This window comes from Festucalex cinctus, chromosome 8 (assembly GCF_051991245.1).
Source record: "Festucalex cinctus isolate MCC-2025b chromosome 8, RoL_Fcin_1.0, whole genome shotgun sequence".
Lineage (NCBI taxonomy): Eukaryota > Metazoa > Chordata > Actinopteri > Syngnathiformes > Syngnathidae > Festucalex > Festucalex cinctus.
Window position 1 is genome coordinate 22,573,144 of NC_135418.1, and position 27,709 is coordinate 22,600,852.

A 27,709-nucleotide genomic window follows, 5' to 3' on the forward strand; every position below is an offset into this window, starting at 1 on the left:
AAGCAGCATTTCACGAGGACACTGCAGTGGCAAATTTACTTGACAGAGAAAGATAATTGTATATTTGTCTTGTGTTTTTCAATATTAATTGCCGAACTTGACTTGACATAGCTCTTATGAATATATTTGCCCCACGACCACCCCTCGTCTTTGCGGCCAGTTGGTTGCGCCTGTTGCCGCTGTGTGTTGCTTTCCTTCCTGGTTGTGGTCGAGACTTGCCTCCGAGGACTGGGAGCTGCTGTTACCGCAACATAAACGGCTTCTGGTAAGTCAAACATTTTCTCTCTTTTTGCCCGGTTATGCTATTTGCAATTGTCGACTTTACGTTCCATTTAACCCTAAATGCTGCCTCTTAAGGTTTCCGGCTTCACGTGTTGCTTGTTAAAGGACTATTTAAACGGTCTCAGTCCCGGTCTCATCTCTTCGCCCCTCGCCGCTGTTGCTGGTTGCGGTGCTCGCTCGTGTTGACAAATGTGGCTCACGAGCAAACAAGCCGGACAAAAGGCGAATATATGGCCAAGGAATAAAGCTGTGTAACCTTCTGTGATATAGCCAAGCTGATAAACTCCACGAAAAGGTGACTTTAGGAAGGCGGCTTGTTGTATAGCGACCCCGGCAGGGAGAAACTGCAGGTGCTCGTCAGTTGGCTACTGCAGGTTGAATGTGGACAGTTGAAATTAAAATACATGTACACAAACAGGTAGGTGTACATTTTATATTGTTTTCATTTCATTACATTTCCCGCTTTATTCCTGGCATCTTTTTCCCTCTTGAAAAGGGATTTTTACTATAATTATTTATATATTCATATGTATATATTTATGTATGTTTGTTTATAAGTATAGTTAGATTAGATTTATATTTATAGACATTTTCCATAAACTTATTAAAAAAAAAAAAATCAGAGTGGGAATATGAGTGGCTGGATATTAATGGAATTCAAAAGAAAGAAACACTCTAAGCCATGCAGAAATTGACTTAACAAATGCATTTTACTGAAAACTAAAAACACGCATTAAGCATTTGCAGAAAGATATATGCACATAAATTGCATTTTAATGGACATATGAGAGGATTTACATGGATATTTGTTGAAGAACGGGACTGAGCCTGATTGCAAATCACGAAACGCTGCGAATATTGATGCTAATACACATTGTCCCTTGAGATACGAGTGCTTTGACTTACGAGTGCACTTCAGATTCTCATTGGTTTCCTTGCAGTGCAAGTTAAATGTTGAACCACAAATACGCGGGGGTCCACTATAAAGGCCTTTTCACACTGCACTTAGCAGCGCACAGTGTCAACGGATATATTCATTGTACATAGTCAACAAAGTTTAATACTTCTCAAGTGGAATTCAAGCCACTTAAGAAGTTTTTTTTTTTTTCTTCTCTCTGTTTTTGGAGACGTGTTTCATTCCAACTGCAGTCAAAAGGGAATTTCCGCTTGCTACTCTGTTCAATGGAAGAACCGTATGGCATGAACAACGAACACAAAATGTCCTCCATTGTTGTCCTTTGTTTATTGTATCACGTTCCTCTTCTTCTTTGTGGAATTTAGTGCCAGGTTACGGGATGGATTACGGTGTAGCGTTCCAACTGAACACTATCGCGTTTTGACGAAAATGACACAGTGACCGTTTAGATGACTCTGCACTTGCACTGGAGGTAAATGTTTAACAAAGAACTGCTGTGGTTAATGATTAATGATTTATTACTTGTCTTTTAACAGAGATTAAAAAAACAAAAACAAACCAAAGGATTCCAAATTGTTCCACTTCCATGGCAGCGAACCGCACAACTCAGGATTAAAGCGCGCCGGAGTGTGGTGCGACGTTCCCCTTTTCTTCGCAAATGGCTTGCTGTCTGAAGGACGAGCTCCTGTGTTCCATCTGCCTCAGCATCTACCAGGATCCGGTCAGCTTCGGGTGCGAGCACTACTTCTGCCGCAAGTGCATCACCGAGCACTGGAGCCGGCAGGATCCGCACGGTTCACGCGACTGCCCCGAGTGCCGGCGCACCTTCGCCGACCCGCTGCTGTCGCCTAGCCTCAAGCTGTCCAACATCGTGGAGCGCTACTCGGCCTTTCCGCTCGACGCCATCCTCAACGCCCAGCGCAGCTCGTACCCCTGCAAGGACCACGAGAAGGTCAAGCTCTTCTGCCTCACCGACAAGAGCCTGGTGTGTTTCTTCTGCGACGAACCGGCGCTCCACGAGCAGCACCAGGTCACCACCATCGACGAGGCCTACGAGGAGATCCAGGTTGGTCGCGCACGCATACACACACACACACACACACACACACACACACACACACACACACATGTTGCTGCTATATTTATGATTGATAACGAGTTTTGAACAGAAAATGGGCTGTGAACAACAGTGACAGCTCGTTACTTTTTTTTTTTTTTCCCCTGATTGGAAAATGATATCTTTTTGAAAGAGTAGTTTTATTTATCTTGGATGGATGAGACACACAAACTGGGCCACAGTGTTTATTCGAGGCATTTTAGGGCCATAAATTGTGATTTTTCACCTGACTGAAATCCAAGCAGCAACGAGTAATATTTATTCTCTTCTCGAGGCAGATGTTTGTGTGCCTTCTACAATATGTAGCATGAAAACATATCTTGATAGTGTTCGTATGAATCCCATACACAATGCATTTGTGGAGGTGTAATGCAGAGGATCGAATACTTTAGACAAAGGCGCTGTATATATACATACATTGCATAAAAACATTATTTTATAACTTTTTTTTTTTTTTTTTTTTTTTTTTTTTTTTTTTTTTTTTTTAATATATATTGTTGTTGTTAGCCAGTGAGATGACCTTTACACACAAAACAACCCACACACCATTCTCAGGGAAAGATGATTCTTTCCACTGAATTTCGAAAAGACATCTGATGCAGTACAGGTATATTTTCCAAATAAACTGTCAGAATGGTTTAGAATGCTCTTCAAAAAGAATGGGCCAGGTCCCAGTCATAGCTCGCTGGAGGTTTAATGTGGGTCGCCGAGTAAATTAGCAACATTTGTTCCATTTTCTTTTAACATGGCCCTTTTGTTTTGTTTGTTTGTTTCAGCGTAATTTTCCAAGTAAATATGCCACACTGATGCCTCAAACATATTTCTGATTTACGTAATTACTGGGGGTTCTCAGTTTCCAATGGTACAACAACAGAACCTAAGAGGTTATAAGAAAGGCGTGGAATTAACTAGTTGGGGCATAAGAATACGTCATATATGTCACGCGCTCATTTGCTGCCATGCTTACTGTTTTTCGTTTGCTTGTTTTATATTCACGGCCTAGATTTAGTCACGGTCATAGTTAACGTTAGTCACATTTCAAATTGACGTCACGTCACAATGCTTCGCCAATCTTATCGGTTTGGAATGGTAAGCTAAAAACAATGCTAACGTCAAAAGTAAGTGCTTGTCTTAAAATGTCTTGACTTGTGGCCTGGCGTAGTAGTCAATCTATTGTTTAGTGTGGAGTTGAATTTCAATGACTTAAGTGAAGTACACAACCTGCAGAGCTGTTTTTCATTCACTCATGAAGCACCTGCCCTGTATGCCAGATGTCCAGTCCAGCCCTGGGTATCGCCGTACCGTACTTGAACTTGTGCTTGCTCTGGTTGTTTTGTCAGGGTTATGATAATATTGTATTTTCCACTATCTTTATTTATATTCACAATTAAAATCCATTCGCAGGGAAAATTTCAAATTCTATTACCCATTAAAATCAGCATTAAAAAAATTAATTGAACATTATTTTTTTTTCCTTAGTCGATCAAGGAAATTAATTGAAATGCTCATCCCTCGTGCATGTTCATCTCGACTTCACTGAGAATATCGTTGGCAACCGGTCTCCGTGTCAACCTGAGAAAGGCGAAAATCGTGCAGCGATACAGGACATATAATCAGGCGCGTTTCTCTTTCCTCGGATTCCACCAGCTTGTCCCGCGGCTCGGAAGCTCTTCAACAATCTGGCGTTTTGTATTCTGACCGTAGCCTTGGAGGCTTCCCAGATTTGCGGAGCTGAAAGGAAGTATGAGCACTGGAAACAAAGCAGTGTCCCGTGGAGAGTTTTAGACCGACAAGTGTCTTCATGTGGGAATTTTCCTACAAGGGAAAGACGCCAAAGCACAGCTATAGAAGGTCTATTCGTGTAGAAGTAATTTTGACATCATGATGTGGCCAGCTTGTACAAGGTTTCCTATTGTTTCCTAGTCCTTGCCAGCCAGCGAGTGAATAGGAACGGCTTGTCGGATAGAAGCATGCTTAAGAGCGTCGCCTGCAGGCACAAACAATCAACAACGCTCAAGTGCCAGAATTACATGTTCAGACTGCGGAGCTCTGGCAGTGTTATTTGTTCCTGTCCGTATCACCAATAGTAAGTGACATGCTCTCAGAGTCATATGGTCTGGCTTTCAATCAAGTTAATTCTTCTTGGAGAAAGGGACAGCTGCGTACATGAGTACAAGCAATCATACATCAATATCACATGTAAACACCACACATCCATATTAATGTAGTGGAAATACACTTTTTTTATGTTGTATTTGTATAGTGATACCTTGAATTTTTGGGCAGATTTTACAAAGTCATACATGGTTACCTGAGGGGTGCTTGGAGATTTGGACGTGTCTGTAACCTTTTCTGATTAAAGAAAACTAAAAAAATAATCACCTTTCCGGGTAATCCAACTTCATTTAGCACCCATAGCAAACAGAATACCTACAAGGGAGCACGACTGATGTGTGCAGCATTGGTCCTTTATTACCATCTGTGCTGTGAGCTTGCATCATCATGTCACTGAATCGCCCTCTCGACAAGCGCATCCTTCACTGACTCATTCTGGTTTGTTTCATGATCAGTGCCACAAATATCTTTGCGCACATGTTGTAGACACTACACAATGCAGAAATTATAACCACGCCGTCTACACTGTCTGCATAATGAGCTACAGAGAGGTTAGGACACAGTTTGGGTGTTGCTTTGTCGGCGTGAGTCATTGTTAGTCTTCTTTCGCAAGCTGTCTTCCAAGACAAAACAAAATGTAGTCTGGCGTTGTTCTACTGGCTCAGTTATGAGTAGAACATAGCCCAAGGTCTCGTTTTGCTCAGGTTACTCTGGTAAAAGCCTCATTAAGAAGAGAAAGAAGAAGAACAACAAACTCGTTGTTAGCTCATGTTTTAACTTGATTGACAAAGATGAAAACAAATTATAGTCTGTTTCCGTTTTCAGTTTTGTAAACAAAAGATAGTTTGTTAGTTTTCATTTGTATTTAGTAATAACAAATAAAAAATAAAAAAAAAGATTTTTCATTTTTTTGTTTATTTCTTTAGTTTTTAAAATAACTGAGGACCGCCCGCATTGAACACTTGTACATGTTGACCGCATGTTATGCTTGCTGGTGGCCACTTGCTTGGTCTGTAGCAGGCTATAATCTCCTTAGCATGGCACGTCACTCGGCTGACCTCCGGTCTTGAGGCGTATTGCATGCAGAGGCTTTACCTCCCGCTGGTTTGCATCCTTCGGCCAAATTTGCGATGCACAAACAAGCCTCCAAACGCTCCCGGCGGCAACATGACGACAAGCGCTCACATACGTGCGCACACATCTGCCAGACGTTCATCCAGCTGCATGCGCGCACTGATTTCTCAACATACAAGTTCCCAGCTATGTTTTTTTTTTTGTTTTTTGGATACAATACCAGGTGTAGGCTGTATGATGATAAACTGTGTGACCTTGTGCCAGTGTGCCAAAGACACTGGCTAATGAGTTAAAAAAAAACAGGGCAGTGCAGTGTGAGAATTCTAAATATGAAATATACTCTGCCAGAATTTGGAACAGATCCAGTAATGCCGTTATGAGGAGAAGGTCAATGTGTAACAACCTATTGAATGTGATGTATGGATCTCCTCTTGGCGTGACCTTCCTCATCCACAGTACATTCAGTTAAGAGCAAAGAGATTGTCGAGCTGAGTTATGAGCGTTTGTAAAAACTTGCAACTTTGGCAATAAAGCACAACCAAACTAGCTAGTTTACCCGTTTAAAATTTGGTACAATTACCGTACTAGGTATGTAAAGCTATCCAAACATCACGATACGATATCTCGATATTATGGGGAGTTGGCAATATATATATATATATATATAAAAAAAAAAAGGTAACACCATTGTAAACAAATGAGCTCAATTAAAAAAATAAAAATAAAAATATTGTGCTTTTGTACATAACTGCAATGCATGTAATCCACCTAAAATCTCAAATAACACTTAATATTGAGGCACTTACTTGCTAATGCACACACACATCGAGTTTTCCACATATTGACTCAGTTCACAAGCATATTACGTTCTCCTTCATCTGACCATTAGCATGGATTCTAAACATAGAAGGGTCAAAACATACCTTGCGAAAATTAAACTGCGCTCAACAACAAAAAACTAGCCACCAGAGGGTTCTAAAACTGCACAAATGGAAATCAACCTGACTTTTTTTTTTTTTTTTTAAACAGATGTGCTTCTGTTAAATATTGTGACATGATGATGACTATATATTGTGGCAGTTTTAATATCACAATATTGCCGTTATCATTACATCCCTAACAATTACACGAGGAGGAGTTATTTGGACCAGTAATGCATGGTGAAAACAGTAGTAAAGATCCTCTGCAGAGTTGCATGTGTATGTATGTGTGTGACCGTGCACTCCTGCTGTCTGTCTGCCCTAAAGAAGTCTTTACACTCTACTTGACAGCAGCGTTCAACCAGATGCATGATGGGGGCGGGGGGTAACTGTTAATTAGAGCATATTTGTAGAGTAGATGGGCACAGTGGACGGCATGTTAAAGAATAAGAGCATCAGGCCAACGTGTGGTAGAAAAAAGCCCATGCTGCTGGAGACATAAATGACGGCTGTGTTGAATCCCACCCACGCAGTTCTGACATCGAAATGCATCCAGGTGCACCTTGCATGTCATCTCCGATTATCACCATGCCCGTTGGCCGATTACCAGCCCGCCAGACACATGAAATAGGAAAGTGCATTTGCATCTCTGCCCCCTGCATCAACGGCACGCTGGGCGGTCTTCATCATTACCTTTTTTGAAGTGTTCTTCCAGGTTTGCCGCTCACTCTCCCGACTGTCGCTGCCACCACGCTTGGTTGTGCCGCTGCAGTAATGAGTCAGGGCTTTTCAAGGGCACCCACAAATGCCGCCCCCAGCACCCATGTGGTTTTGCATCACCTCTCCTGCCCTCCTTTTTTCCCCAGCAGCTTCACCTCTCGTTCGCTTGGAGTCTTCTTTTTTTTTCGGTCTTCGTTTTGAGAGTTTCTTTTTTCTTTTTCTTTTTTGCCTTCAGTGACTAATGAGTTCATCTCCATCCTACCTGTTTAGCAAGGCAGTCCATTTGTCCAGCACAGGCAGTGAGTCGGTATTAAAAAGATTGGTCAGGCAGCAAAGACTCGGCCTACCTACCAGGAAAAATATAACGTCGTCTGACACTGTATAGAGGTTCACTTACCTTGGCTTCACTGCATCACATTTTTTTTCTTTTGTATTTTTTTTGCTTGTGATGTGGAATATTCATTATATAGTGGGATTTTAAACACAAGTGTGAAGAATGTCCAAAGTTTGGGCTTATTTAACAGTAAATAAAATAAGATAAAGTACAATGTGCCTGTTGCAAACACACGCCTACAGTAAACATAATTAGCTAATTTAATATAGTCTGCCACCACTCGTTACAGCCAATGTAGATAAAAAATGACGCATGTAAACGTCAGATAAGGAAAATAGTAAGAAAATACAAACATCTTTTTTTTTTTTTTTTTTTGTAACATACATGCATTCTGTATACAAGAAATTTGACCTCTGTATTTGACTCATCGCAGTGAATACGCACTGATAGTGGCACACACTGGAGCTGGGGGCTGCTGCAGTCCCCGGGGAGCTATTTGGGGTATCTGTGTCTTACTCAAAGACACCGCAGCCGTGTGGTTGTATGGTATTTGAAATGGACTGACTTACTGTGATCGTTGCCTCATATAATCGTCTCTGCACCTTTCATCTACCGTATTTAGTCATTGCTGTCACAACGGCGGTGTTGTTTGGGTTAACAACGCTGTATGGATATATCATCGATCAGGGATAGATTTATATGGTGCATTTGCATGGTTTCGTGTGACATTTTGAACTTTTGCTATCAAATGGCACAATTGGGGATATGCGCCATGGCAGGGTTAAGAGGAAAAACAAAATCATGGAGTTTCAGAATTGGTTCTCGTTCAAGTGTGGATAAAAATCAGATGCACTACTATTCTTCTTGCGCGAAATCATGTTCCACGAGCGGAATGGAAGTCCGAAGATCTCATCCGGGGACAAGTGCTTTTTCCTGACAACACGAAGGATGCATGTGGCAGGTCATAGTGTTTATCTCTGCCCGTATCATCAGTAGATTAAGAGATAAACGAAAGTACTTATTTGAGAAAGTAGAGCTGGTATCGCATCCATCAAAGGCAACGTTTTGTCTTGTTAAGATGATTACTTTTGGCCCGCACTTAGCTTAAGAGAGTTAGAAGTCGATCTGTTGTGCATTAGAAATGTTGCGTTGCGCATTAGTCATGTGCATGTGCTCTTAAAGCTGTTTTTAATAGAAGGCACGGAAGATTGCTTTGATGGTTAAAAGATGGCAGGGTGCTAAAAGCAACACCTGACCAATGTATGATGATGAAACTGTGGAACCTCCTGAGTCGGTTAAGTACAATCAATAATTATGATATTTATTTATTTATTTTTATTTTTTTTACTGTTAGTGATGAAACCTGGCGCATTCTGACTCGCATGCAAACGTGGGTTATGTCACAGCAGTAAAATGAATCTTAAAGATGTTTGCAGAGCGATGCTGTTACTTAATACCTTCTGAAATGGTCTATCTGTTGTATCTCACTGCTGCTCAATACTCGCATCGTTGGCACAGTAAAAAGGTGCTTTTTGGTAGGATTTTTTTTCTCGTGACAGTGTGAGCTGAAGTCTCACAAGATTTGCTATTGCCTGGTTCGATGTGTTACATCTAACATCCAAGACTTTTTGAGTCATATTTTTCCAGAATATGTTGGTTGAACTCCAAAAATATAACACTTTTGGGGTGATTTTTTTTTTCTTTGTAATGATATAACAATTGGAAGCATGGTGCTTCCCAGTGGACTGAGTAATTGAAAGAGGAAGTGCGGTCCTTTTAAAGTTCCACAGCTTCAAGCGAGGCTTTAGTGTTGAGGCCTTTCCTCCGTGTAATGTGATGCAGATCAGTAGTGAAAGCAGCACACAGATGACATTAAATGCATGTGAGCAGACAGCGGAAGATGTTGCTTTCACTCTGCTTCCCTTTGAGGCGGACAGGCCTGTCAAGTGACGGGTATAAATATGTATCCTGTGAGTTTTGATCATGTCACTTTGAAGTTTTGTTTGGGAATGTGGGACCACTGTTGAATTCTTGATTAGCTGGGGAATTAAAACAGATTAGAGCCCGTTGTTCCCTGGCAGTGGGCATGGCCGGACTGTAATCTGCTGTAATTCCACCGTCCCTGTGATTTGCAGCAGATGATTTAATTTGACCAGCTGCTGTGTTGAAAGTCTTCACTCGAGCGCCCAGTCGCCCAAGCGCCTCCTCCTCAATTGAAGCCAAAGATTGTTTACCTGTTAAACGTCTCTTTTGTTGAACTGGGGGAGTGATGGCCAATTTCTATTTGCCGGCCAACCTGTGTTTCCAGCTCAAATCCTGCTGCAGAGTAACACCGAATGACTCTGGCACAGCTCGGGGCACTCCCACGTTCTTGTTTTCACTCTGATCTTATCTGCTGAATCAGAGGGAAATTGTCACTGTAAGCGAGAGCAGTGATGGGCTAATTAACAGACTTGGAAGGGGCACTGTTATTTTCCTCTAAGTTATCACGTAAGGTAAACACGCACAAATGTGAACCAACACAAAAGATATCTAATAGCTTGACCCACATGATATTTTGTTCAATGATTATATATACACTGAATCTACCAAATGAAAGAATAGTCCCTGTCCTTTCACCAGGGGAAAAAAAAAAAAAGTTTCATTCTGCCTTTTACAAAAAAGGTAGGTACACTGATGTCATATTGAATGGGGTGTCACTTCATTTCATATGTGAGACAAGGCAGGTCAATGTATAATTTTGGCAATATCATGTATTTGTTGATGCTGTAGCTGGAGTCACTAATTGCTGCGCGCCAAGCTTTACAGTCCCTAACACTTTGTTTCCTATTACCCATAATGCCATTAGGTACCCATACCCATTTAGGTTGATGGTCAGGCTAATAAGCGGAGGCTGGGACTTATTGCTTAAGTGTCACTGTATAACAAATGAGCCTCCCTGCTGCAATGTGAGCACGAGGCAGTTCTTCCAGCGTGGATATGGTTCAAGCATCAGTCCAAATTTGTGCTGCAGTTTAATATAAGCAGCATCTTATCATGAACTCCCGCTGTAAGTGCTAATTAATCGCCTATGAGTCGTGGTAGCTGGTACAAATGTGCTACTAATGCGGCAAATACAATGAAGTCGTTCTAAATTAGTGCTTCTTAATTATTTTGTTATGCCCCCCATAGGAAAAAGAAAACTTTTCCTAAGGCTCCACTGTGATTATAAATATTGTCTAAAAAATTTTTTAGAATAGTATACCTATGCATCATAACATTATGCCTTTATTAATATTAAATAAAACAAAAAAGAAATAAATTAATATTAACTTAATACAAAGAATGACTTTATTCACATTTTTTTCAAGTCTCTCAATCTTTTTGTATCACCATTAAATAATATTCCAATGTGTCTCTTATGGGTTTGTTGCAAAAAAGTAAAATGAAATACACCTTAGATCCAGTACTCCCTGCGCACACTCCAAGAATGAGATCACCAGTGCCACCAGTGGATGTGCAGTTACCCTTTATTCTAGTGGGGGGGTTCGTTCAGGTGCAGCCCCCTAGTAGTAGTCATACCATAGTAACACATGACTGCAACCCATATCTGTATTTTAAAAAAAAAAAGTATGTTCCTTTTGTGTATGAGTGAAAGTTATCACATGATAACATAACTGACTGTAGGCTGCTGTGGTGTTATTTTACAGTGTGACTTCATTCCAAAAAATGTATTGACTGTTGGCGGAACCAAGTGATAAGAGAGCCAGACGTGCACTTAATTTGGTCAGCTCTTTTAGTGGCCACGGAGGCCTGCTTACTGCTCACATGTAAGGCAGAATGACTCCTTGGCTGAGTTCATTCCATCAGGCCGAAGCAGCAGCACGCTTCCACACCGGGTGATTTGTGTTCCTGACACATTCTACATGGTTTTATATTAATAACATGCTGACTACTAGAGGTCTGACTAATCCTAAGAGGCTTTACAAAAAAAAAAAACAAAAAAAAAGATGTTGCTGGCAGTCATTGGGTTGTTGTGAAATTCCTCTGGCAGTCAAACACATCGCAGGGTCATTTTCAGGGCTTGTTTTCCGAGTGTGAGCAATGAGATGAAAGTGTTGTGTTGTGCATTCATCTCCATGTGGACTTCACCCAGCCACCTCTTCAGTTGTTTGTTTGGAGAAAATAAACATCCAGCATGAGCAAAACGAGAGCCAAGATGTTGACACTGTTATGCTCAGAAACCGATCGATAAATCTGTTTACGTATGAATTTAATATATTAGATTACATCCTTTAAATGTAATTTAACTGTGTTATACTGGAAATGGTTGAAATTGAGAAATTGTTTAAATAATGCAACATACAAGTGCTGACTAACACAGCAGCTGTCACACGACAGCTATGTGAGTGTCTGCTGTGGCAGTATTTGTAATTTTTGCTTTATATCTTTGCCAGGTGGGTGTTGGGCACTTGGGGGAGAAATTGCAAAGAACACTACACATAATGCAGTAATATAGTTCTTCTAACATTGCAGCTGGTCTCACACTTACAGTACATTAAAGATACTCGATGATCTTTTTTTATATTGATTCTAGAACCTTTCTGGCAGTCCTGTTGAGCCCTTGGATAATGAACCAGATGCTGCTTTTGCATTCACCGCCATTTATTTGGTAGATTTCCATGACAGTGTCATAAACCTCTTTTACGCACAGAGATCTCCAAAATTGCAGGAACAGATCTCACAAGTTCAACCTCTTGCACAAAACCCAGTGAAGGCGAGAAATTGACGCAACTATGTGCGCTTTTTCAAAGCGAAATATCATCCCACAATCTTATACTTAGATGACGTCAACACACCATTCCGTTTCAGTGTCGACATGAGGAAAAAGGCTGTGTGAAAGGGGCTCAACTTCCTCAGTAGTTCAAAAATAATTCCTTACAGTCGAGGGATGGAAAAAAAAATATTTAAACTGGCATGCCGTGTTGTTTTGTTTAGTTATTCCAGTTAGTTGCATTTGCATGCAGCGTGAACGTCCTCATTCCATGAAGGCGAGCATCAGAACCCCCCCAAGTCATCATTTGCATGATGCATGGCTTATATACAAATGACTGCAAGAGGCCGCTATCGCACCTCTTGTCATCGCCACCTCTTTCTGCAAAGTCGCTCATGTCACCGCCTGGGGTGGTATTAGAGATTACCGCAAATGATAAGAAAATGTAATAATATCACAGTATTGCCACATAAAAAAAAATCTATATATGTACTTTACCTAAAGAATTACAATATTTTTATTATTGTCTAAAACTTGTCAAACTTTGGACTTTTTCCATACTAGGAGAAAAAAAAAAAACATGCCCTATTGGTGTGCGAATTTTGCAGTACTCATCTTTTGGTCAACATGCATATGGGAATTGTGTCCCTGGGATGTCAGATAATATTTCGAGCACATTTTCAATCCTGGAGGCTTTCAAAAATCATTATTTACGTTGGTGAAAGTGCATACTTTGTTTGATTCTTCATCATGTTGACCCAACGCTCTCCTATATATCCTGAGGGAGCCGGGGAGAATAATAAAGCTGGCATCAGTATGGACGGTTAGAGGGATTTGTGTTGGCTTTTAATGCAGGGCCACAGGGAAGCGTGCACTTTCAGACGCTATAAATAATGAATAAAGCCCTTCAGCATGGAGCAGAGAATGACGGTGAGTCTTGAAATTGACATCCTTCATCTGAGAAGGACTACATGATTAGTGTCACGCATACAAAACACAAAATGATCCAATCTGACAATGTTCAGCTTTTGCTTCTCATCCTGGTAAAATCGCCTCAAGAAAGCACAAATAAGTAAAGGAATGCATGTCTTAATCTTATGTTAACAACGATGTAGTCGGGTTGTAAATGGAGCAATACAGATAAATCTTCCTGTTTGTATGCTAGAGAAACATTTTAAACTGAAATGGCAAAAACAGACTTTCGCAATAACAGATCGAATGTCTTGAAACAATTATCTTGCGCCATTATTCTGTTGTGTTTGTGTTGTTTACATTTTTTTTAGCACAGTATACAGACCAGTTTCACGTAAAGATGCATTTCGACAGGCCGACAAAAATGAAAACATGATTTTTAAAAAACAAACTATGACTCCTTATTACACAGAACATAGGTTTCTCGAGACAGCCCGCCTAACCTTATGTTCCGTAGTATTGTATAACGGATATCGTAGCCAGGCTCCAAAAAAATATATTTCACTTGTGTTCTTATTATATTTCAGGAAAGCTTTGCATATTTTGCAAGTGACTGTGCTCCCGGTGTTAGTGTGGCCGTATGTCGTGTTGCGGCGAATGTTTCAACACAGTGTTGTAAAGCAACACAAGTGAGCCGATGTTGCGTGACTTCATGTTGTGATATAAATAAAGTTCTGATAATCACACAGTTGTTGCCCGCGCATTATTGGACATAACGTTTTGGCGACAAAGATGAAGCTTTGCTTCGCACCGCTGCGCTTGTTCCTCTCCGCCAGTCCCGTGGTCCCGCTGGTATGAATATTTTAAAGCTAATGAAGATCGGAATAGCCATAGTTAGGGAAGCTAACTGCTACTGTCATCCACATAAATATAAGAGTATCTTTGTGGGGGGGGGTTTCCCCCTAGTCTTGTGTAAGTTGTCTCACATTAGATTTTTTTTTTTTTTTTTTCAGAGTCACTGGTCAATATCAGATTTTTTTTTTTTTTTAGTTTTCGTTTTATTTTTTATTTTTTGTAAACCACTTTAGTCATAGATATTCAGCCTTAGCTTATAGAATCAAGCGCCCATCCAGAGTTTTACTTATACCAACTGTAATTTCAGTACAAGCGTGGTTGGCAGGATCAAATTAGCTCTATATTTTTGCCCTTTTCTGCAAGCTAACATGCTGGGAAAATGTCATGTCAGACTAACTCCTACTATATCAGACAGACAGGTGAGAGACTTCCTTCAGCGCTAGACCAAAACACACACACAAACGAGGCAAACACAAATGTCCCTTTTAGGATTCAGCACCTGCTTTTTATCTTTCTCTAGGCATCTGCAGTGCGCCAGCACTTCAGATCCGATTCCTAGTGCACGTGTCATAATAAAACTCGAGAGCTTTGCGCTACCAAAGAAAATGTCTGTCGGCCACTTGGAGGGCTTTTCTTGTATAGCACAAAGAAGACTTAGAGGATTATGCAATTGCACCTTATGGAAGAGTGGAGGCCTTGCAATATATGCATGAGGAGTTCAACGTGGTTTAGACAATGCAACAATGAAACCAACTTTGCAGGCTGTATATCCTTTCCAGCAAATTTACGAGAGATGAATGTTGAAAGTACCCAAGACATTTGCCATATTTGACATTTGCCTAAAAAATATGGACACTTGTAATAAATTGGCTTTGCTAAAAGTAAAAATGATAAAAGCCCAGCTGAACTCCCTGAATTATTCCTTAAAAGCTCAGCCTCCGCAGCATGTTTTACTTTGAAACATTAAATTTGGTACTGAGGTATATCATGATTAGATTCACAAAAAAAGCTAGAAAAGACACAGGAGGTCTGTCATTTAGGCTTAAAGCTGTCATTCAAGGGTCAGTTTGGACATTTTCAGCTGACCTTTAAAAATAAACTCACCCACCAGTTTTGCTCATCCTTGCTCATCCTTGTATTCAGGAGGTGTGTGTTCAATCTATTTTTTTTTATTTTCATGTAATAAAGAATTATAGACGCAAAATCGCATCTTGTCATTGATATTTTAGTTTACTTTTAGACATCTTAAAAATTCTGTTCCATTGGCATCCAGACTGTGGTGGCCAGGTTGCAAAGCCAAGGTTGATGATCTCCAATTTCAGGGCACCCCGAGGTGTAAGCAATGAATAAGACACATGACCTGCCTGGATTTTTGTGGGGGCTATATCCACTATTAAGTGCTCTTACCTGCTGGTAAAAGTGGAGTTGTGTCAAAAAATAAAATAAAAAAACAAAAAATCAGTTATCTAATAGATTCCAGTCATTTGCGCGTTTCCGTACCAGTCGGTTCATCGTTGCTCAACATAATAGCAGAGGAGCACATTTTCTCGGTCAGTCCGTCAGCTGCCGCACTGCCATCATTAACATGGAGAGTCACGCTCTCCGCCACCCCGCCCCATCATGTACAGCAGCCGTTTGTTTCCCGCTCCTCATGTCCTTGAGAGGAGAAATTCAGCATCCTTTTAACAGCCGTCAGCCAGCGTTTTTTGGCCTCATTTTGTAGCAAGAGCTTGAGCTCAGGGAGTTTCCATCACACACTAATGAATAGCTTGTGTGTTTTCGGTCCCCCTGTTGCGTACGTCCCATTCGATGTTTTAAATTGTTATGGTTTTTCCTCTGTCAGCAGAGATGTATTCTCGTATTTATTTCAGCTGAGTACCTCAATGATTCCTCCCCCCCAGTTCCCAGTTGCCTGACAGCTCCATTTGGGGGATTTGTGCTGCCGTAGGTGTTCAAGTGTGGTGACACCCGAGCAAAGCGGCGAGGCGGCATGATTACCTCAACTGTGGAATATGAACTCGATGACGCTTGCATTTATTCCATTTGTTTCGCCCGGAATTAGAACCAGTTCATGAAAAGATGCTGACATGGACATCACTGATGTGCCCGTTAATTAATTCATTTTTGCTAAGAGGCAGGTGGGCACTCTGAAAGGCAGAGCGAAAAGTGTTCACAACGCTTTACAGCTATAACACCTGCCACTCTTATGCGTAGACTTTTGGCAAAATGATGGTATGCTGCTCCATTTTCTGACATCCGCACTTCTGAGAAATTGCATCAGAAATGGGCCGACACCCGTGTGATAGACAGAGGAAGTGGATGATGGTCAAGTGTACCAATTTTCATCCCAGTTCAGCATTAAAATAAAACCATTCAACCAGCAAAGTGGAATCCATAATCTGACTTAATAAGACTTAACATGAAACTGAGCCAAACAACATAAACCAGGCACTAATTTAAAACAAAACAAAACAAAAAAAACAAAACGAAAGAACATCTGCTCACCCCAGTGCGTGCTTAGTGCTTACGGGATCTGTTATAAACCTGCATTCTTTGTGACAGCAGCCCCATCCGGCCTCCCACAGAGTCTTGCTCCTTGCGTGAGCAGACCCGAGGAGGGCTGAGCAGAACCAGCGTGAGCCCCCCGACAAGAGAGGAGACCCACTTTACTCTGACGCCACCAGACGTCCCCGGTGATTTCATGCGATCTTTTCATGTCTTAGCTCTCCGTCTGCATTCCGTGTTTTGTAGCTGTGGGTTTGAATCTGTGCCGAAGCGGAGCGAGCAAGAACAACAAACAATACCAAGTTGGATAAACAGAGCAGGATGTAGTTGAGCTGAAATGGCTCATTAGCATTTCCGTGCAGCTGTCCAGGAGGCACGATTTGAGCAAGCCACAAGTAAATCAAGGATTGTTTAATCATGTTACCACGAAGGGTGTTATCCGTTGGTGTTAGTCTGTTAGGCCTGATCAACAGGGGCGCTGACCCGCCTTTGCTTGTCATTCGGTTGTGTTGCAGAGGGAGATGAAGGAGCAGCTGGCCACCCTGCAGGACAGCGAGAAGGGCCACACCGAGGCCCTGCAGCTCTTGCAGAGACAACTCACTGAGACCAAGGTACTGACCAAAAAAAAAAAAACACTAGTCTTGCACTCCCAGCTTTCAAAGTAATAAAATATGAGCTAGATCACGGACATAACTTACTATGCTAAAATATCAAAACGTTAACTGATCAGTCTTTTGATGACGAGGATTTCTATTTCAGTTTTTCTTTATGGGGGAATTATATTTGAGATCTGAGCATCCCTTAGCAGCTGATAATTTGTTCAGTTCTCCTGGCAAAATGTGCAACCTGACACTTGAGCCAAAAACGCAAACCCTGCGATGTACCACCCACACCCTTTTTGCCATGAATGATGCTCATCTGAACATTGTCAGTCCACTGATGTTTGCTTTCATCGATGGGTGAAAGAAGCGTAAATGCTTTCACAATAAACCCCGTCTTCCTTCAAGAGTTGGATTGACAGTTCCTATTACACACTACACTAGGCTACACACATCCAGACCGAAAAGCCTCGGCACACCTGCTGTGCCAAGTCGGAGCATCGCATCGTATCGCATCGCTTCAGAGCGACACCAAAACATTCTTGTTGACGTGCCCCTAACTGCGGGGTACGTTCCTCTCCACTCGTCATTGTCCCAATCGCATTAGATTTCCATCCATTTGCCCCCCTGCACTCTGCCACCACATTCGTCTCTGCGGCATTTCGGAAACTGCTTTTTTTTTACGTGTGTGTGTATTTCCGCCTTCTCCTTCCTCGCCAAAAGGGCCACTTGTTTCATTTTGCACTCATTGTGACCAACTGTGCTTATTTCGGCATGCAAAGAGATTGAGGAGCAAAAACAGCAGCCGCTGAACTCTGCTTTAAAAGGTTTGTGTCTTTCATTTGAGGGATGGGCATTGTGCCTCTCATCACTTACCCACAGGGGGATTCTCTTGATAATTGCATGCTTGCCCCGAAAGTTAGCCATCGTCTCGTCTCCAAGGGCTCCAGACACCTGCTGAGTCCCATCACGTTCTGCTGGGCCTCAGCAGCATGTCAGCGAGACTGATCATCGAGCCGCTTCATCCGCCCACTCCGCTCATCAACTCGCTAGGAGGGCTGGGACGCAGACCGCCCTAATGTCATAACTGTCACACTCTTTGACAAATTACCGCATTTAAGCGCTTCCCACAGAGAGCATACCTGCCCCCACTCTAAGGAATGGATGGGAATTTTTAGGACACTGTAATTAAATCTTAAAGTTCAGAGGAGAGATTGATAGTATCGAGACAAAGTAGTTTTTGTGCAACAAACAACATTGGCACTACTTTGGAGGAACACCTGGTCCATGTCTACAGGGTACTTGTCAGGGATTAGTGTAGTACAAATATCTCAGGAAGAACCTGTGAAAAGCATAAGATGTGAGCATCTAATGATCTGAATGCGTGAAGGCGCAACAGCTGTGTGAACACCCACCCCAAAACTGATGACCTCATAACGTTGTCAAGGGGTGACACCGAGGGCCAAAGAAGAATCCAATAAATCGAAGTGCGTATCCAGCTAAAGGTCCAGATTGGAGGTCGTTGTCGGTGTTGTGTTGTTACTCATTTCTTGGAACCAGCGCGGGATCGATTCCCGCTCAGTGACGTTAGGTGTTGACTGTCATCCAACTCGGGTGTCGTCTGTCTTTCGCCCACACTCTGCTGCGCTTCCCAGGGACGCTTAACACAGGACAAGCTGTAGGAAAATGGATAGTGGGATGCTCGAGGGATTTATATTCAGTTTCTCTTCTGAGTTGAGCTGATGGAGCCATGGTGGATAAAAAGACATGAATATAAATATTTATATGAAAAGGTTTGGGAGTCATTGCAAGATAGTGGAAGAATCTCATCCATCCATCCATTTTCTTGACTGCTTATTCCTCACAAGGGTCGCGGGGGGTGCTGGCGCCTATCTCAGCTGGCTCTGGGCAGTAGGCGGGGGACACCCTGGACTGGTTGCCAGCCAATCGCAGGGCACACAGAGACGAACAACCATCCACACTCACACGCACACCTAGGGACAATTTGGAGCGCCCAATTAACCTGCCATGCATGTTTTTGGAATGTGGGAGGAGACCGGAGTACCCGGAGAAGACCCACGCGGGCACGGGGAGAACATGCAAACTCCACCCAGGAAGGCCGGAGCCTGGACTCGAACCGGAGTCCTCAGAACTGGGAGGCGGACGTGCTAACCACTCGAGCACCGTGCCGCCTGGAAGAATCTGTAAACCAAATATTTAATAAAGAGCATCCTGTTTTGTTTCCCTGCTGCTTAGACTTGACAACCTCCTCGCTGCTTTTTGTCTCATCGCTTCTTACACTCGCGATGATGCCACTCGGATGACTCATTCTCTTCTTTGAGATCCCTTTATCTCTCAAATCTGTGAGATCGAGTGTTCTGATTTACCACCAGCTGTTCAGCTGACTCGAGCCTGTCTTATTCTCTGCAGCTCTTGAAAACCACACCCAGGGTGTGCTGAGTGACCCTTTTCGGATCACCTAATTAACCTTACCACAATAATCAACATTCTTCTTGTCATGTCTGGGGTCATGCCTGGGTTAAGTTTGAGTTAGAGCAGGGGTGTCAAACTCATGCTAGCTCAGGGGCCGCATGGAGGAAAATATATTATCAAGTGGGCCGAATCGTGAAAATAACAGTATATAACTTAAAAACAATTGCCATAATTGATACGCATATTTTCGTGGACCAGCCCTAAATTACGGAGCTCATCTGTAATCATATTGTTCCGAAAAATAAGACGGATGCAAATGGAATGCGGCAACACTTTGCCGGTATACATTCCGGACGTGTTAAATTGACCTGTTTTCAATATATATTGTTCCCAGAATGCATTGCATGGGTGTTAATAATGTTATAAGCACGTTAATCCTTGTCATATCTATTTGTGTTACCAGTAATTTAACACATTTATGACTGTGTATGATTAAAAAAAAAAAAAAAAAAGTTTAAGTTGAGTGCAAAATAAAGACATCCAGGATGACGATTCCCCGTTCAAGTTGCATTACTCATCTGAGGACAAATTTGTATGTTTCGATTGTGGCCGGCTGATGAATTAGTCATTACATTCTTTTTATTTATTTTTTTTAACTTTACAAAATCAACTCGCGGGCCGGATTAAACCCACATGCGGGCCTGATCCGGCCCGCGGGCCGTATGTTTGACACCCCTGAGTTAGAGTTAATGACCTGTTAAGGTTGAGGTCAAGTGTCTGTTTTGAACTGATGTAACCATCATCTAGTTTCAACTACTTTTGGGCTATGTGATGTTAATTTTTAATCCTTTAGTTGATGTCTGGACCTATGTGATGTCATTCTGTAGTCCTTTACTTGCTACAACCAATCAGATCGATTGACTGTAAGTGCAGTCTGAGAATTGTGTTTTGGCAGATTATTGCCTTCTGTTCATCTGTGCAACTCTTTGTTTCTCGTCTAGTCAAGTTTGTTCCATGCCTCTCGATGTAAATAAATAGTTAAAATCTTATTTGTGTCTGCGCTTTGGGATCCAAACTTCAGCACATAACACTTCTCACTTAGGGGAAAAAAAAAACCAAAATGTTTTAAACACAATTTCTGTATATAGCTACTGTTTGTGTCTCCGTTACAGTCCTCAGCCAAAGGTCTCCGTGCCACCATCGGCGACGCCTTCGAGCGCCTTCACCGCTTCCTGCGCGAGCGTCAAAAAACGATGCTGGAAGAGCTGGAGATGGATACGGCGCGCAAGCTCACCGACATTGAGCACAAGATCCAGCGCTACAGCCAGCAGCTGCGTGACGTCAAGGAGGGCATCCAAATCCTGCAGGAGCGCCTCAACGAGACGGGGCGCCACGACTTCCTTGAGGGGGTGGCCGTCACATCCGAGAGGTAAGGCAAGTCGGCGTTATCAGAAGGACGAGATTAAGAGCTATCTGATGGTAACTCCTGACAAAACTTTACATTTTTGGACTGATAGTGATTTGTGTGACAAGTTCCGATAATCCTTGCACAGATGGTGTTTTAGTCCCCGAAAAGCAGCTGTCACGTATAATCTGGGAGGGTTCATAGAGGACAATTTCATTGAACTGTATAAATATCTTGATGCATGAGATTAGTTATTGAGCCGAGTGCGGAGATCAGCAAACTTGCCTATCGAAAACCTCCATTTTAGGTCAAATAAATAACCAAAACTCTGGAGCCGCAAAACATTTGAACATTGTGATGAAGGAAACTGTGTGTTAGTAATAATCTAATGTACTGAGGGCCCGAGACCTAATTATAGCTGCACTAGAACACAAACATATGACAGCGGCATCCAATATGTAGTGATTCATTTTTTTTTCTACCTTTCCTCTTCCGTTTTTTTTTTCCATACTTAATTTCTAGAATTTTCTGCCTTTCTGTCAAATTTTTGGCATTTCTGGCAATGTTATGGGCATATTATGCTAATTTTCTGCCTCCTTTTTTGGCCATTTCTCTGAATTTTTTTTCTGCCTTTTTTGCAATCAATTTTCTGACATTTTTGGCAATTTTGTGGTAATTTTCGTGATTTCTTTTGTTTTTGGACATTTTATGGTTACTTTTTAAATGTTTTCTGCCTTGTTCATTCAATTCTCTGACATTTTGGGCGATTTAACTGACATTTGTTGATAATTTTTTTGCTTTTCCTCTTTCTTTTTGGACATTTTATGTTCACTTTTTGGACATTTTTAAGCATTTTTTAAAAACATTTTTCATCTACCTTTCATCTCTTTTTTTTTTCTTTTTTTTTTTTTTTTTTTCTTACAACTTACAAATTTGGACTGACTTTTTTTTATATTTAATTATACTTTTTTTTAAAATCATTAATTCATTTAAAGAATATTTTACTTATAAAGATAAAAATAGATATGTAAAGTGTACTGAATCATCTTTTATTGTAGAGATGGCACACCCTTAGTATTGTATGTACCAGGTCTTTACGAATAGTACAAGGTTTTTATGTCACGCCTGACTGTATCATGCCGAATCTCGTCGTGCCCCCGATTTCAGCACAAGAAGTAACCCACTCACAAGGTCCTACAGGAGTTGAGATCATCATCTAACCTCATTCAGTCACTCAAGTCAATTAATGCTAATAACGGCGAGGCATTTCACCGACGCGCAAGATTAATCACCCAGTGTCGAGCGAGGCGCTCCGTTATTAGCTCGAGGCAATTGAGCGGGTTGAGACCGCCATTGATCTCTTTCTGTCGCAGGATTAAAGGGAAGATCCACGAGACCAATCTGACTTATGAGGACTTCCCGACGTCCAAGTACATGGGGCCTTTGCAGTACACCATCTGGAAGTCGCTCTTCCAAGATATCTCTCCAGGTAAGCAAAGGGAAAAGGACTGTGAGGTTTTGAAGTAAATGTTGCTGTTAACTGCATAAGTAGCATAAAGAAGCACAAGACGACAATGCTTTTTTCCGAATTTCAAATTTTTGTTAGTCCTTCCGTCAGTCCTCCCATTTCAGCCTGCTGCCAGCAAACGGGAGGCCAGGCTTTCTTTTTTTTTACCCCTTCTTTCCTCGACTGACAGCCAACTGGAACAATTGGTTCCAATCCATCAGGCGGCGTTTGCCAGAGACGAGACAAAGACGTTCTCCCGTCATCCGCCATCCATCGTTTGGTTAGCCGCTCCAAACAAAGCGCCGTTCTCACCACAAGGCTCAGCATGTGGCTGTTGTTTGTTACTCCCGCGTGCCTCTCACAACACACGATTTGGATTGTGAATCTTTAATGGCTGTAACAAACACCGACCGCATCTCACAAGTGGCAAAGGCTCCAGTTTGTCCGTCGGCTGGATGCCAACCACTTCACTTTGCTATTTTTAAACCTAGCCTCTTTTTACAAAATTAAAGCTGTCACAAAAAGTCCGGCACACAAATTTGGGCATTTATTGGTCTGTAATCTGGTGCGAGAAAAGTAAATTTCAACTGGCAAATTTAATACTGTTTCATAAAGGAATATTGCCAGGTGAACTTGTTGATCTCTGTCTTGTTCATGCAAAACAGAACATCCACACTGGGGGGGAAAAATGCAAAAAAAAAAAAAAAATGCTCTGACAAAAGTAAGAAATGATGTTTCTCTCCAAAACCTGACCACTGTTAGCCAACTTGGGAGCAGGAAATTCCACCTAGCATCGGCTCCCATTCCATCAGTTACCACATTCCGTTTCTGCTTGCTCTTGTCTTGCCAAAATTGAGCAACATTTTCACACAGCAGCTAGCACTAAAAGCAACTGTGTCGAAATGAAGCTGCCAGGTGGGCATGCCGCACAATAACAAGCCATCAGTCATCTTTGAGCTTGGAGCGCACTCCATGATCGCCTCTGCCGGCTCCCGCAATGTTGACGTTTTTTTTTTTTCTTCTTCTTTTTGTGAGTTCCCTACACTGAAGAGAGAAGGCATCTTTTGCTGGGGTGCACTTGCGATCAAAACGATAGCGGGGAAATGTTTCCCTACAGCGTAAACATCATATAATCAGCACTCATCATCCCCCCGCACTCACAGACCTCATTCCCCTGCGTCGGTAAGGATTTTTTTTTTTCGTCTGAATGATCCTCCCTTCACACAGACCTGCAGTAGTCGCACGCCAGGCATGTAGTTGGCAATGTAAGTATGAGAAACTATAAAGACTTGCATTTTTATCTTTTCTGTTTAAGATCACAGTCAAGTCATCTTTATGTATATAGCGCATTCAAACAGCCTTAGCTGTGATGTAGTAGTGTAATTTAAACTGGAGGGGTGGGATAAAATGTGTGATTAATTTGGGATTAACCATAAATTAATTATTAAAGGCATGCGTTAAATTACGATTAAAAAAAAAACAAAACTAGTTTTTAGCTTATTCTTTTGTCTTCTATTCTGTTGCAACCAGCAGAAAATGACATAACAGTTGCTCAAGTGTCAGGTAACAACCAATCACAGCTCAGCTTAAGAAAACAGATGATCTGTGATTTGTTGTTGCCCGGCCAACAATAACCAATCACAGCTCAGCTTCAGAAAACAGGTGAGGTGTGATTGGTTGTTGCCTGAGCCCTGAGCAGCTGTGATGTCATCTTCAGTTGACAGCAAGTGGCAAAATGGCCGCCCCCTGAGATGGGTAAAAACGACTGGATAACTCATATTCCACAAATGTAATATTAATCAGAATGTCATGTTTGGACTAGTGAGGTCACATATAACACATTATTGTCAAGAAATGTGTAAGGTTGACTTTCCCTATAAACTGTTGGGGGAGCTCTTCAACAGGAGCAAAGACAATTACTTGAATTCTGAACTCCCCCCTTCTGTTTTGACTCGTCAGTCCCCGCCTCCCTGACACTGGACCCCATCACAGCCCACCAAAGACTGATCCTGTCGGACGACTGCACCATCGTGGCCTACGGCAACCTGCACCCGCAGCCGCTGCAGGACTCGCCGCGGCGCTTCGACGTGGAGGTGTCGGTCCTGGGCGCCGAAGGCTTCGCGTCGGGCGTGCACTACTGGGAGGTGATGGTGTCGGAGAAGACCCAGTGGATGATGGGCGTGGCCAGCGAGGCGGTGAGCCGCAAGGGCAGCATCCAGATCCAGCCGGGCCGCGGCTTCTACTGCATCGTCATGCACGACGGCAACCAGTACAGCGCCTGCACCGAGCCCTGGACCCGCCTCAACGTCAAGAGCAAGCTGGAGAAGGTGGGCGTGTACCTGGACTACCCCAAAGGCCTGCTCATCTTCTACAACGCCGACGACATGTCCTGGCTCTACACCTACCGCGAGAAATTCCCCATGAAGGTCTTCCCGTACTTCAGCCCGGGTCAGAGCCACGCCAACGGCAAGAACGTGCAGCCTCTGCGGATTAACACCGTGCGCCTTTAAGAGAGCCGCGAAGTCCAGTGAAAATGTTGCGTTTGTGGTGTGTTGTCTGCTCCTTTTGAGATCCAACACAAAATGGAGGCAGGGTTGAAATTAGGCCGCAATCTTCCGTTTTCTCACACTTGTGCTGTTAAAAGTGGCAAGAAAGCTGTCGTCTTTCTTCTTTCTTTTCTTTTTCCTTTTCGAGCCTGACTCATGTCTGACTTGTGACGGCTGTCGCTCAAGGGATCACAAAATGGAGGCAAAAGGTGAAATCGGGCTGTGATCATCCATTTTGTTTGGCTTATGTTGTTTGTTGAGGTGGCAGGGAAGGTGAAGCCGATCGCAGCTGACTGGTTGGGAAGCGGATTACAGGCTGCCAATTGTGGCTCGCTTTTCTTTGTTTTCCCCTTCTGGGACTTGGCTGATGTCACCGAAAGAGTCACAAAATGGAGACAAGTTGACACCAGCTGACTTGAAATGTGCACTCCATTTTGGATTGTTCGCCATTCAGTGGCATGGAATTTTGCACCTTTTTTTTTTTTTTTTTTTTGGTAACCTCACTCATGTCGCCCACCGTCTCTGTCTGCACTTTCATGTCTGGTGTCCATACTGGAAAATGATGCTGCTAATTGTGGGGGAAAAATACGGCGCACTTGTACATGTGACGTTTGTATGATGGCTTCACATACAGGAAGTCCTCAGTTTACGATGGAGACCGGGATTGGTAGATAAAAGTGGGAATGTGGTGTAGTCTGTCACTAAACTGTGCAAATCCCTTTAAGCTTGTACCCAACTGAGGGGCGAATGTTTGTGAGTATTGCTGAACATAGCGAATACAAGCACCATCAGGGGTCATTCAAGGTTTGCAAACATTCTCAAACAGTTTTGGTTTTTCTTGTCGCAAAGAAATTTTTGAAGATGTTCAAAATTTCCTTGAGACAAGAAAAACAAAACTGTTTAGAGAAGAATTTAGAGAATAAACTTTCTCTAAAAAGTTGTAATGGTTCTCTAACAGTTTTGTTTTTCGTGTCACAAGGAAATTTTGAACATCTGCAAAACTTCCTTGCCACAAGCAAAATCATTAAAACTGGTTAGAGAATGTTTAGGAAACTTTACTTGTAACCTTTGCAAATGTTTGCCCCTCGGTGGAAGACGGACAGTCATAATTACACAAATTATTTGTAAGGAAAACATTCCTAACCCATGAATACAAAACAGTCAAACAAAAAACGTGAATTACTGAGCATGTGTTCTTGCCCCAAGTAGTTCATTGCATGACATTCACAACCTTGAAGTTGAACTGAGGATCCCCTGTATGCTGCTTGACTTCAAGTTATTCTCCTTTCAAACCGTAAATTCTCCACAGGAACGAATATAAAGCCAATTGATTTGTTGCACTATCAAATGTGTATCATACCAACTATAAAAAGTGAAATAAAGTCAAACCACTCGCCCAGAGAGCACAGGAACACGTTAATGGTGCTTTATAGGTTCAGCCTTGTGACATTTAACGAGTTGCTCATATTGCACTGAGCCACCAGAACCTTTTCTTTGTCAGAGTTCCGGTTCCAGTTCTATGGTTCGACATTATCCTTCCCATGTGGTTTTTGACGTAATTATACAAAAACAACTCCGAGCGGATGACGGGTGAGTGGTGAGATATCACCGCTTAATCCGTGTGACAAAATCACCGATGATTGCGACACGTGCACCAAGCTTAATCGGCACATGTGTACACGAGTCCTAAGAGCCTTCTTGTCCCGCCGCCAAATCGAGCATGATGGCTCATTTGTGCGCGCGCATGTGTGTGGGCATTTGGAATCCAGTGTGAGTTGTCCTTCATTACGCCCATCTGGACCTCCTTTTGGCAACCTACGTCCTTTTTGTCATATTGCGCCTTCAGATAACCACAAGGGTCCGATCGACAAAGTTGGGAATGTTACTTGTCTTTTTTTTTGGTTGTTATTGATTTGCACCGATCCGTCAGGGTTCCGTTTTTTTTTTTATGAGGACAATCTATTCGTCTGCTTTAAAAACCAACACGGGCTCGGCCAATCAGGACGCCGGAACTGAAAGGTTGGGAATTTTGAGCCCCCACACGTTGGCGACCACCTCATTGACGTCACCGTCGAGCGTTTTATGTTTCAATATTTAAAGTGAAATTGTTGTACGGAAGCAGCGGGGTTGACGGAAAACTCCCAATTGTTTATGACGATGTTGACTTTGACGATTGTGTCCGTAAACGATGGCCGCTGTGCTCCCATCGACTTGGAAGCACTCCAGCGCGCTGCTGGAAACTTGTGGCGAAACTTATTTTAATGTACAATAAATGACTGCTGAAATCATCCTCTGTCTGGCTGTCGTTTTCATCACCTCTCTGCCTACTTTTTGAACGTCAGTGTCTTGCGTCGGCGGAGTTCACAAGACTCGTGAGGGTTCCGGCCTGGATTATGGCGAGCTGTTTTACTAAATGACACAAACGTCAAGGAAAAAGCAGAGGATTATGAGGGATTATACAGTTTTAGGATGCATCCCCTGGCTACGCTGTCTCTGGTGCATGTGAGCAAATTTGTCATGGAAATCCATCCCGTAGTTTATTAAATCAGTTCATGGGTATATACTGTGACCATGTGTCTTTTTGAGAATCTGTACACACTGCATACTAGTTCTTGTGAGGACCCATTTTTTTGAGGATGTGTCCTCGTCAGGTCACATTCTTGTTAGAATGTGTACTTGTCAGGTGGTACACATTTTGAGGGTATCCTTGTTATCT

The 27,709-nt window shown here is 42.4% G+C and overlaps 1 protein-coding gene across 1 annotated transcript; it reads left to right on the top strand.

Annotated features, from left to right (window-relative positions):
* The first annotated feature begins 108 nt into the window (after positions 1-108).
* trim62.1 (tripartite motif containing 62, tandem duplicate 1) lies at positions 109-27,281 on the top strand. The gene is made up of 6 exons (XM_077529671.1): positions 109-265; positions 1,735-2,264; positions 17,019-17,114; positions 20,708-20,964; positions 22,314-22,429; positions 24,407-27,281. The coding sequence occupies exons 2-6, from the start codon at positions 1,857-1,859 to the stop codon at positions 24,955-24,957; spliced, it is 1,428 nt and encodes a 475-aa protein (XP_077385797.1). The 5' UTR covers positions 109-265; positions 1,735-1,856; the 3' UTR covers positions 24,958-27,281.
* Positions 27,282-27,709: the final 428 nt, after the last annotated feature.